This window comes from Aulonocara sp. 'chitande type north' Nkhata Bay, linkage group LG17, assembly GCF_057382095.1.
Source record: "Aulonocara sp. 'chitande type north' Nkhata Bay isolate Kocher_YH1m ecotype deep benthic linkage group LG17, A_spYH_male_GT1.1, whole genome shotgun sequence".
NCBI lineage: Eukaryota > Metazoa > Chordata > Actinopteri > Cichliformes > Cichlidae > Aulonocara > Aulonocara sp. 'chitande type north' Nkhata Bay.
Window position 1 is genome coordinate 18,549,182 of NC_141360.1, and position 12,922 is coordinate 18,562,103.

Below are 12,922 nucleotides of genomic sequence, written 5' to 3' on the forward strand. Positions count from 1 at the left end.
GATTTTCGGACAGTTTCTCAAAACTAAGTGAGAATTTCCTTTAACTTCAACCATCTACAGCGCTTTACACGGATCCCTGAAAGCATTAGAGACCACAGTTAAGATGTTATACTGACCGTGTGCTGGGACAGTGTGTCCACTCAGCTTTTGCATTAAGCTGTTTCAGATTCAGATCCACACAAGAACAAACACACAAGGATACAGCAGAGCTCTTTCTCATAAATTTTGGAAATGTTTGATATTTCACACACACACACACACACACACACACACACACACACACACACACACACACACACACACACACACACACAGCTTTCATCTCTCTCTCGCTCTCTCTCTCACACACACACACAGTATTTTTTTCTCTCGCGTTAATGATGGGACCGCTGAGATTCACCTGCTGAGCCACAGCTCTCCCTCATACAGGCAACTTTTGTAATAAGTACATGAAGCTCCTCCTCCTCGGACTTCTGCTGCCTGAGGAAAAAACAAAGAGACGTCCTGCGCGCTCCCTGTGGAGCCTAAAACAATTTGCTCCACCTGACGGGGGGGGGGCGCGTGCCCGCCAGGGCTTACACACGGTCCGCGTGTCTCCATCTGATCCGAGAACTGCTCCATGACACGCCCCCTCAGAGAGAGAGAGAGAGGAGTGTGTGCGCCTCCCTTTCTCTCTCTCTGTGTGTGAGAGCGAGCCTCCTCAGCGCAGCTTCGAGTCTGTCCTCGCTGCTCCTCGCGCTGCTCCTCGCGCTCAGCTCTCGACATCAGGGGGACCGTTGGCGGGCAGAGCCTGGACAGAGCATGCGTGGCGGCCGCGTGTGTGCGCGTGGAGCGGGTCCGAGCGGCGAATCAAAGAGGAGAGCGACGCTCTGAGAGTTTTTCCCACTTTTACGCGTTTCTGTACACGCGCGGCACACGTGGACGTCCGTGACCCCGCCGCGTGGCACTGGTGCGTACGGCCCGTTCTTCGGGCTCCCCGGCTACCCCCTTCCCCTGCATGTCCTCCCGCGGCTCGGCCTGACCCCTCTCTGAGCGCGCGCACGGCTCTGGGAGCAGCATGGCGGCGGGAGTGGCCGCGTGGCTGCCGTTCGCACGCGCGGCGGCCATTGGCTGGATGCCGGTGGCCAGCACGCCCATGCCACTGCCGCCCCAGGAGAAGCGGCGCACGAAGGACGGGCTGCTGGTGCTAAACGTGAGCGGCACGAGGTTCCAGACATGGCGGGACACGCTGGAGCGCTACCCGGACACGCTGCTGGGCAGCACAGAGCGAGACTTCTTCTTCCACGAGGAGACCAACGAGTTCTTCTTTGACCGTGACCCGGACATCTTCCGTCACATCCTCAACTTTTACCGGACTGGGAAGCTGCATTACCCCCGTCAGGAGTGCATTGCGGCGTACGACGAGGAGCTGGCGTTCTTTGGCATCGTTCCAGAGATCATCGGGGACTGCTGCTATGAGGACTACAAGGACCGGCGGCGTGAGAACCAGGAGCGCATCCAGGACGATGAGGACATTGAACAGTCCAACGAGCCAGTGCCCGTTGACATGAGCTTCCGGGAGAGCATGTGGCGCGCCTTTGAGAATCCGCACACATCCACCATGGCTCTGGTTTTCTACTATGTCACCGGGTTCTTCATCGCAGTGTCGGTGCTCGCCAATGTGGTGGAGACGGTCCCGTGCGGTACCGCGCCCAACCGTGTCAAGGTGATGTCATGTGGTGAGCGGTACGAGCTGGCCTTCTTCTGCCTGGACACTGCGTGCGTCATGATCTTCACCGTGGAGTACCTGCTCCGCCTGCTGGTCGCTCCCAGTCGCTACAAGTTTGTGAAGAGCGTGATGAGCATCATCGACGTGGTGGCTATCATGCCGTACTACATCGGCCTGGTCATGACCGACAACGAGGACGTGAGTGGTGCCTTCGTCACACTACGCGTCTTCCGGGTGTTTCGGATTTTCAAGTTCTCGCGGCACTCTGCGGGACTTCGCATCCTGGGCTACACGCTGAAGAGCTGCGCCTCGGAACTCGGCTTCCTGCTCTTCTCGCTCACCATGGCCATCATCATCTTCGCCACTGTCATGTTCTACGCCGAGAAGGGCATGTCCGGGAGCAAGTTCACCAGCATCCCCGCAGCCTTCTGGTACACCATCGTCACCATGACGACCCTGGGGTAGGTGATGCTGACCATGTGTGTATGAAGTGGGTGGAGCTTCTTGTCCAAAAATGGGCGGAGCTAAGAGCGTGTTGGTGTTTGGTTTGAAGACATCAGTTTTCAGTGTTTAAGGGCAGCTGTCCGTGGTGCTGAAAAAGAGCTGCCGCTGTCTCAGTAAAAAGGACACTTGAGTCTCTATGATCACATGCCTCTGCTGCCTCCGTTTCAGAAAAAGAAAGAGTGAAGCTCAGCAGTAGGGTGTGAATCTGCAGGGGTGAGAATGCAGCTCGTTGTTAGCTTGAGTATGTAAACAGAAAGGCTTTGCAGGTTTACGTTAGTTTGGGTTAGTTACAGCTCGGTGATGCACACCTCTGTCAGTAATGGGACTGAGTTGTGGTGAGCACTCTGGAGTAGAAATCTTTCTCCTGTTTGTACCTCACAACCCACGTTTTACTGCTCCATCATGTTTTTCATGTTTTTTTCATAGGGGCCAAAAACTGTGTAGATGTGTTAGCGCCACCTGCAGATGATGTTAAAGCAAAGCATGTTTTAGATCAGCATACAGCTGCAGGAATGGTTCGATCTTCCTGAGAAGTAGTGAACACTGAATATTCAAAATATTAAAATCATGACTCGCCTCGCTGTGTGTCAGAAAACATTTGGAGCTTCAAGTTCTCTCTCTCTCACACACACACACACACACACACACACACACACACACACACACACACACACACACACACACAGATCTGTGGTTTTGGAGGCATGTTCAGGTGTAACTGTGTTTTTTCAGGGTTATGAAGGTGGTTCATGTCTTACCAGTTACATCACCATAGTAACAGCAGATCATGAGGCTGAATGTTGATTGTTTGAATCAGCTGGAGAACTGAAAGTAGGACCAGATGCTCACTGTAATCACACACACACACACACACACACACACACACACACACACACACACACACACACACACAAGCACTTGCTGCATTAGGATACTGTTTGACGTGTGAACCTCAGGTGAGGTCAGACCTTCTGATTGAGTTGTGTTCTCTGCTGTGAGAGAACTTCACAAGTTTGTGTCTGCGGAACATTTTTTTAGGTAGCTGCTGGTGCTGCAGGTGTGTTTTCCTGCCTTGTTGAACTCCCTGCAGATGCTCTTAAATCCTGCTCCAGGAACCAAACTGTCCAAGGACCTGCAGCACCATACATGATTTGGGTGTGAGTTTGTGATTTTTCTGTCGGCACAGACACAACACGGCACAAACACACATGTATTATTTAGTCACATGACCTGCTGCTGCTCGTGAACATAAGAGTGGGCTCGGTTCTCGCTGCTTCCCATGCCTCAGTGGAAAACGTAAAAGGCTCATTTTCAGTCTCTGAATTAATAAAAAAATTAAAGGGAATTGTGTAAATGTTGGAAACGTTTCTTCATAAAAGCATAAATGTGGAAAAATGTTCCCTCACTCAGTTGTGTAATTTCTTTAAACCGGTGTAATCTGCGTGATTCACGCGGAATTGCTGACGTCCAGCTTTTTTCACAGTGTCTCAGACGGCATCAAACTTATTAATATTTTCAGGAAATTACAGACAGAGTCTGCTGGGATCAAAACCTCGGCACGCCTCATATTTGAACTGGATTCAGTCAGAGGCTACCTCCTCGTCACATATCATCTCTGGCTGTTCAGGATCGTGTCGTTTAGTGATGAGGACACAGCGCAGCTGGAAGAGGATAGCGGCAGAAAGGCCAGGTTACTCAGTGATGTAACAGACTGTTGTGTGATTGCTTTATAGAATAAACTCTGGAATTAAAGTGTTGTCTGTAGAAACAGCAGAGATTAGAGGAGAGGAGTCACCTGGCTGTCACATAATCACTCTGTGTCCTTTCATATTTACTTTCAGACCCTTAGATTCAGTCTTCACATCCTGAAGACTTCATTTCACCTCCAGCTTCTTAAAGTCACGCTGCCACTGAGCTGATGCTCAGCTCCATTCGGAGAGAAATACTTCCTCCTGCATGATGTTTCACGTGTTTTTCTTGCTTTTGTTCCAGATCTACTTTCAGCCACAAATCATCTGTCAGGACTCATCAAGCTGCTATCAACAGAAACAGGAGAGCCTTCTGCAGCTGTTTATGAACCTGAAGAAGTCATTTTGGATAGATATTAAATAATAATTTATGAAGATTAAAACAGAGCTAGTGAAACAAGAGTGATTGTCATGATGCTAGAATTTCAAACACGTTGACCCCATCCTGCAGACGGTGTCTGTCTGTCTGCTCTCCAGGCCTGAGACCGTCTGATTAGCTGCTCTGCTCCAGGTTTCACTCGTTATTTGCGCCAATTGATTCTCCACCCTCTGGACTCTCTGCTCAGTTCAGCTACGTCCCTGTGCTGCTCTGCACAGCAGCACCCCACGCACATCTCCACATGTTCGTAAACAACTCTGTCCCTGATCAAAGTGCCAGCTGTGATCTGATCAGCTGCTATAATTATTTATCTTTATCTAACTAAAGCTGCTAATTGCTACAGTAATGATAACAGGTGGCAAAATGTAACTGCTAGTAGTTAAACAGCTAATGCTAATGTGCTCTGGCCAGGTTACTATTTATAATGAGTGTAAAGTATTCCACTGTTGTTGAAACAGGAGGTTTACTGACCTCTGACCTTCCTCTTAAAGTGTTCAGTGTTATTAATGTTATCTACTTTAGCTGTTGTTGAGGCAGGATCTGTGTGTGTGTGTCAGAAGGAGGCAAAAACAACTATTGTATCTTCATTCAGCAGTAATTTTAGTATTGATTAATGTCTGAGTATATGCTGTATATATCTATATATATCTATATCTATATATATTTATATTTATATATATATTTTTTTTTTTTTAATTTTTGACACTACCGTTTTGGTGTGAGGTGAACCCTCGTTTCCTGGATGAAAGTCTTGAGACTTTCTGAGGTCATTGTTAGAGAGAAACCTTCAAAGGAGGTTGAAAGCAGTTTAGCTGTTTGCTGCAGAAAATCAGGATTCAAGATTCAAGGTCTTTATTGTCAATACAACAATATGCACAGTATACAGCGTACTGAAATGCTGTTTCAGCCCAAGTCCCCCATGGTGCATTTATAAGAATATAAAAAATATATTTTTGAGAGATATAAAAGTAGGAAATACAAATAAATAATAACTCGCTAAATTTGGGTAAAATTAGGAGATAAAAAGCTACTACTAACTATCTATGTATTACTAACTATGTACAATAAACAAAGACAGGACAGAGACAATACAAAGTGGATTGTGCAGTAGCTTAAAATCCAAACTTGCAGTAGAAGGAATTTTACCAGCTCTTCTGCAGAACAACCTCCTCTGTTTGAACTGTTTTTTGCAGTCAGCTGTGGATCAGGGATTCGATTCTGACTCCTCACAGTGCAATAAGTTGATCCCAGAGAGGAGACCTGGATGCAGGTGTGACTGATTGCTGACTGTCCGACTGTCGCTTAGACTCTGACCTCCTTCACGGCTGTTTTTACTGCCACACTTCCATCCCGGCTGTCTCTTCTTCTCCGCTCTCTGTGGGATGATAAGTCGTTAATGCTGCTAATTAAATTAATGCATTAGGCGCTCAGAACACACACACTGTGATTATTCTTAATGGGCTCTGTAATGAAGCCACCTAGAGGAGCAGCCAAGCAGAAAAGATGGTTTGTGTAGTCAGAAGAGAGTTCAGTTCATCCCAAAATGCTGCTCCTGTGTAATCTGGAAATGACCGCTTTAATGACACTCTGAGGCTGGGGGGTGATTATTTTGGATGACAGACAATTAGAGCCGAAAAGAAGAGGAAGCTGATGAAGAGGCTTATTAGGTGAAGTGGTGGGATTTGCATTTTAGTGGTGATGAGGCTTTTCCCAAAAACTGCAGGAGCTGCAGTGAAGAGGAAAAAGCTCCTTTGTTATGACTCTCATGAATTCACTTCCTGTTCTGTTGATCATTAGAGTCATTTAAACGACCTTGTTCCCTCTGGAGGGGGTGGGGCCACGGCTTTTTGAGGCACGTTGTTGGAGTTCATGTGTTTGGGTTTTTTTAGTTAGACTGAAGCAAAAAATAAAAACATCTGTGTGCTGTGGGGTTTTTTCGTTACATATGTTTAAACATTTATTCAGCTTCAGGTGCACATCCAGTCATTCTGAAATATGACAGCAACCCCTCAGATCACAAAAGAGCTTTGGCGGTTACTCCCATTCAGCTTTCACTGTTTACTGCTGCTGCCAGATGACAGCTGGACTTTGGGCTTCACTTGGCTTCCTGGTACCCTGTGAGATCCTGGACATGTGTCAGCTGGACACTTTCCAAATACAACTTCAGACTGCAACAAGAAAGATCAGCAGAGTTACTTCATTAACCATCAAATTCACAGCTTTCTTAAAAACATATTCTCGATTTGCATCAAACTCTGTAGATCTGATGTTTTCTGCCTAAACCAGCAAACATCACGTTACTAACCAGAAGCTCTAGACGTGTGCTGCTCTCTGAGATCTGTAAACTCTGTGAAATAAAGTCAGTGTCCTTCTGTTACACTTAAATCTGCTTTTTCAGAGCAGACGGATAACCTCCGTATTCTACACGTGTTCGTGTTCACGATGGGTAGCAGTGATCTGACTGAACACAAGCTCGGCTCTCCCACCAAATTTTTCCTTCCAAAGGTTCGGCTGCAGGATCAGAGGCTATTTCCTCTTCCTCCTCCATCCTTCACTCCCTCAGGAGGGCCGCTCCCTGCTAGCCTCCTCCTCGCCTCACTCTTTGTGACGAGTCAGCCAAAACCAAATGGAAAACAATTTAGCGGAGTCGTGGCTTTGCCTTTTAGACACCAGAAATGAAATAATAGGCCGAGTGTCGGGGCTCATTGATCTGGAGCTGGCTGTGAATATCAATGACGAAGAGATAAATACACTGCTGCCCAGCTGCACACACACACACACACACGCACACACACACACACACACACACACACACACACACACACACACACGGTCCTTCAGCTGCAGGAGAAAGCTCCTTTTATTTAAAGAAACAGCAGCTTCAGTCAGAGCAGATGAAAGATAAACACACCCCTGAGATCTCTGCTCAGCACACACACTTCTCCCTCCTCTTCCTTATTTTTCTCTCGAAATTGTGGGATTACAGAGCAGCAAACGTCAGCAGAAAGGTGACATGGACTCTACGAATGAATCATGGCGCGGCAGATAGAAATAAGTGGCCGTTTGATGCCGACAAATCATCAGCGACTGCAGCTTCAGATTTATCAGCCCATCTTAAACTAAAACAAGCAAACCGACATCACTGCTGTCTTTTTACTGGAAATTTAACTGAATCCAACCAGCCAATAATATCCATGCAGATTGATCAGTGATCAGCTGCTGATAATCACTAATTAATTGGAGATCTGTTGGAGCCCTGATCTGGTGGCCCCAAGGTACTAAAAACATCGAGAGAAAACAGAATACTCTTTGGATTCAGGAGACAGATGCTCTTCTGCCGCAGTCATGTGACAGGCTCTGTCACCTCACAGGTCACGTGTCCAGCAGGCACACACAGGTGAGCTGTGATCCTCTGGAGGACAGGAGATGAGATCAGAGAGCAAAGGTGTTGAGAGGAAACTTGACTCTGATCCAGCAGGAGGAGGAAAGTTTTCTTAAAGCTCAAACGTAGCTTCAGAATCAGTGTGTGCTGACACCGAGGCTAAACCCTGTGATTTAAGGGCGTCTGAGATGTATGTCACCTCGTTCATGTCTGAAAGAAAAAACAGTGCAGAACTTCAGCAGCCTCACTCAGAGACCTTTCTGAACATCACACGATTCTATCATGTCCTGAAATGTGACACCTGAGCAGGGACAGAAGCAGAGTCTGACTGTGGTTGTACAGGGTGGGCCATTTATATGGATACACCGTAATAAAATGGGAATGGTTGGTGATATTAAAGTCCTGTTTGTGGCACATTAGTATATGTGAGGGGGCAAACTCCTCAAGATGGGTGGTGACCATGGTGGCCATTTAGAAGTCGGCCATCTTGGATACAACTTTTGTTTTTTCAATAGGAAGAGGGTCATGTGACACATCAAACTTATTGGTAATGTCACAAGAAAAACAATGGTGTGCTTGGTTTCAACGTAACTTTATTCTTTCATGAGTTATTTCCAAGTTTCTCTTTGTTCACAGCCATTGACATGTCGAAGAGGTTAACACATGAGGAGCGGATCGAAATTGTGTTGATATCTAGTGAACGCAGTAACCGGGTCATTGCAGCAGATACACCCTACGAGACCACCCATTGCCCATGCTACAGTTAGCAAACTGCTTGCTAACTTTCGCCAGACTGGTTCAGTGTTGGATTTGCCAAAATGTGGATGCAAGAAAACTGTCACTAATGAAGAAACATCAGTGGCTGTTCTAGCTTCATTCAGCAAGAGCCCACAGCATAGCACTCGCCGCATGTCACTGAGACTGGCATTAGTCGAACATCCCTTTGGCGGATATTAGCTACTCACAAATGGCACCCTTACAAACTCCAGCTACTGCAGCATCTCAACGAGGATAACCCAGATCGGTGCACAGAATTTGCAGAATGGGCAAAACAAAAATTGGAGCAGGACCCTCAGTTCACGCAGAAGATTTTGTTCAGTGATGAGGCAAACTTTTATGTGAATGGTGAAGTTAACAAACAAAACCACTGCTATTGGACTGACACTAACCCACATTGGATGGATCCCTCCAAGACTGTTGGAACAACAAAAGTGATGGGTTGGTGTGGTATATGGGGTACAACGATAGTGGGTCCATTCTTCATCAATGGAAACTTCAAGGCCACTGGATATTTGAAATTGCTACATGATGATGTGTTTCCCTCTTTATGCACTGAAGCTGGCACGTTCCCTGAGTTTTTCCAGCAAGATGGTGCACCACCACATTATGGGTGCCAGTTTCCTGGAAAGTGGATTGGTCGTCGTGGGCCAGTTGAATGGCCCCCAAGGTCTCCCGATCTGACCCCCTTAGACTTTTATCTTTGGGGTCATCTGAAGGCAATTGTCTATGGTGTGAAGATACGAGATGTGCAGCACCTGAAACTACAGATACCGGATGCCTGTGCTGGCATTTCTCCTGCGGTGTTGCTATCAGTGTGTGAAGAGTGGGAGAAGAGGGTTGCATTGACAATCCAACACAATGGGCAGCACATTGAACACATTCTATAAGTGGTTAGAAACTTGTAAATAACTCATGAAAGAATAAAATTACGTTGAAACCAAGCACACCATTGTTTTTCTTGTGACATTACCAATAAGTTTGATGTGTCACATGACCCTCTTCCTATTGAAAAAACAAAAGTTGTATCCAAGATGGCCGACTTCTAAATGGCCACCATGGTCACCACCCATCTTGAGGAGTTTGCCTCCTCACATATACTAATGTGCCACAAACAGGACTTTAATATCACCAACCATTCCCATGTTATTACGGTGTATCCATATAAATGGCCCACCCTGTAGTTTAATGTGTCACACTGAGCCTGTGTGAGGGATTTCTAGTCTTATCTATTAATTATGCGTGAGCCATGATGATTTTTCTCTCTTGATTTTGGCTTTAAGATGTTTTTGATTCAACACAGAGTGAGAAGCGCAGTCAGCGCTGAACAGCAGATCAGTTTATCCTTGAACCACTGCCGCTTGCGTGGTCCACTCCGTGTGCGGAAACCACATGTAACTCTGCTTTTCAGAGACATTTTTAAAGTTTGTCGTCCCCGGCAGGAAGCCAGCGCGAGCCATGGTGCTGTGAAGTGAGACTATTGTGAGTCTGGCTGACACTCTGGGTTTGTTCGTGGGATTTGTGGAAGAAACGCCGACTGAGCCGTTAAGAATCCGTCAGCAGCAGAACAAACATAGAGACTTTCTGCTCTGAAGGCTTTACATTAAACTTTCACAGTGCTCCCCTCCACTCTCTCTGTCCGGCTCAGAGCTCACTCTCCTCTGTGTCAACACACCTCTGCCTGGACGCGCTCAGTCTGTTCTCTCACTGTCTCAGGGCCATTAGTCAGAGGTCCTGCAGTTTGTGGTCATCACACAAATGTGCATAACAGAGGTGGGACCAAGTCATTGTTTTGCAAGTCTCAAGTAAGTCTCAAGTCTTTATCCTCAAGTCTCAAGTCAAGTCTCAAGTAATGTCAGGCAAGTCAGAGTCGAGTCTCAAGTCACTGGTGTAAAAGTCCAAGTAAAGTCACAAGTCTGAAATTTTGAATTTCAAGTCCTTTCGAGTCTTTAAAAAAAAAAAAACGAAAAAAAGCATGTTGCAGTTATATGCTAAATGTAAATATTAGACCATGTAATTTTAAAATCTGTGTTTTTCTCAACACATGACAAAATAGTGAACTTAGAAAATATACACAAATTGTGAAATTGCACCTCTTTAAAATGCAGCTCAATTAAACCTAGCTCCAAGAATAATTTTCACCGACAGTTCTGAGATAAGCTGCATGTTATTCTTGGATGCGGTTGTAGGACCAGCTTTAAAATCGCATGACAAAAATATCATACACATTAAAAAAAACTGTATCACCAACGTAGCCTGGACAACATTTGCTAGTTAGATGAAGTCAGCTATCTCATCGTAGCATATTTATATGCATATTTATAATTATACGCTTCTTGGAGTGAGCGCATACACTCATGAAGTTTAGTAACTTCAGGTCACTGCAACAAGCCCAGGTACAGTTTACCGACGGATGGGTGCAGGACCTTGAAATGCACCGTGTAGAACGAAAGACCATCGTACGTATCATAAGTTTACCAGTCTCACAAATTGTCGTCATAAATACACATTCCTTAACCGTTTATTAATAGGACCTTTGAGCTCAACGGTAATTAATTAGTAGTGGAAATAATTTCTGGTACCCATCACAGAAATGTAGCAGTGACAATAATACTGTATGCTGTAATCGTACTGTGCAATTAGTGATACAAAAAACCTGTTTTATCCTGTGAATAAAAGTATATGTTTTTGTCAATGTACCATAATAACAGAAGCGAAACACAATATTGTGTCAGGACAATTCACTATTTATGCACAATAAATAAAGGAGCATAGCGCGACAATTTCTGTTCAGCACCAGACTTGCTTGTAACCTATATCACTAATTATGTTATGAAAATGACGTATTAACTACTAAAAAACACTGACCTTCGTGGAAATGCTTGGAGCAGACTAACCTGTGAGCTGGAGTGTTCTGGGACGTTATATTTGATCTTTGAATGGCTGCAATCCAGGCCACCCGTCGCCGTTTGTTACTTCGGAAACATGGCTCGAACAATTTCTCTTCAACGACGTAATCCGATAACAACCGATCTCTTTACCCGTCGACTTCCCGTGGCTGTCATGCGACCGGCTATTGCAGTTAATAATACAACAGCTTCTTGACATTTTTGTGTTTCTTTTTATCGCTGTATAACTGATTTTAATTGAAAGCCTGCGTGCACTAGTACCGCTTGCCACGAGTTCTCAGAATCCTTTGCGGTTCTACCCGTGAATGACGTCACATTTTCAATCTCTATATAATATGCATGTTAAATTTTATATTTGGGGTAAAATATCAAGTCTTTTCAAGTGAACCGGTTCAAGTCCAATTCAAGTCCCAAGTCATTGGTGTAAAAGTCCAAGTCAAGTCACAAGTCTTAGAACATTTTTTCAAGTCAAGTCTAAAGTCATAAAATTAATGACTCGAGTCTGACTCGAGTCCAAGTCATGTGACTCGAGTCCACACCTCTGGTGCATAATGCGTTTCACTTCCTCTTTCAATGATGGAGTCCACAGTTCACTGCTGTGCAGTCAAATGGCTTCTACTGTCCCTTTATGGGTTAAATCACAGCCTCATAGGTCCTGCCAAGGAGCCTAGAGTCCGTGGCAGAGAGTCAGTTTGAAACCACCAGGAACTGCAACACAGAAATGAGAAAAGAACCGGAAAAGATGTAAAATGAGCGCAAAGAGGTGCAGCACAACCAATAACAAAAAGAGAAGTGGAACAAAGTGGTGCTTTTATGTTTCTTACACCATGACAGCTTTATTGGTCAGACAAATCAGAGTGTTATAGATGTCTGAAATCATTCACCCGTAGAATCAATGCGACTGGTTTTCTTGTTTTGTTTCCCTCATGTACACCCTGTGATCAAATGTTTATCTGTGAAAGGATCTGATGAGACAAACAGGGTCATCAGGAGATGATTTGAGCTGCGAGTGGAACCACAGCTCAGGCGTGGGTTAATTTTTTGTTTTTGTCCTGTGACGAGCGGCGCTGTGGGAAAGGCAGAGAAAAGGATTTAAAAAGGTGAAATTAAATGAAAAAGCCACAGCAGGAGAATACAAATCACAGCACGGAGCAGGATATGAATAAATGCTCTCAAATTTAATTTCACAAGCACAGCAGCTAACAGAGAAGTTCAGATTTAAAGAGGCTGGAGCAGAGCTGCAGGTCTGTGAGTCTGACTCACCCACAGGAAGTCCATCATGTCACTGCTTTCTTGGACAGACTGAATCTCGAGGAAGCGTTAAAGTTTCTCCCTGTGGGCCAAAACTACGATAATGCCAGTGGAAACAAGAAAAACAACCCAACCATCGATGTCCAGCAGGGGCAGCAGTGAGTCAGTCCCCATAGACACTCATGTTAAAGCAGAAATAAACATGTTTACATAGGGGTGGGTTTAAAAAATAGTTTTTCAGATTTAAATCAATTTTAGCTTGAA

General features: G+C 45.3%; 1 protein-coding gene across 1 annotated transcript in view; it reads left to right on the top strand.

Moving 5' to 3' along the window:
- Positions 1–784: 784 nt before the first annotated feature.
- LOC147309935 (A-type voltage-gated potassium channel KCND2-like) overlaps positions 785–12,922 on the top strand; it is a 120,624-nt gene continuing 108,486 nt past the window's right edge. The window contains exon 1 of the mRNA XM_086268075.1: positions 785–2,169. Within this exon, the coding sequence (XP_086124201.1) occupies positions 1,058–2,169 (1,112 nt within the window). The 5' untranslated portion in view covers positions 785–1,057. The remainder of the gene's footprint in view (positions 2,170–12,922) is intronic.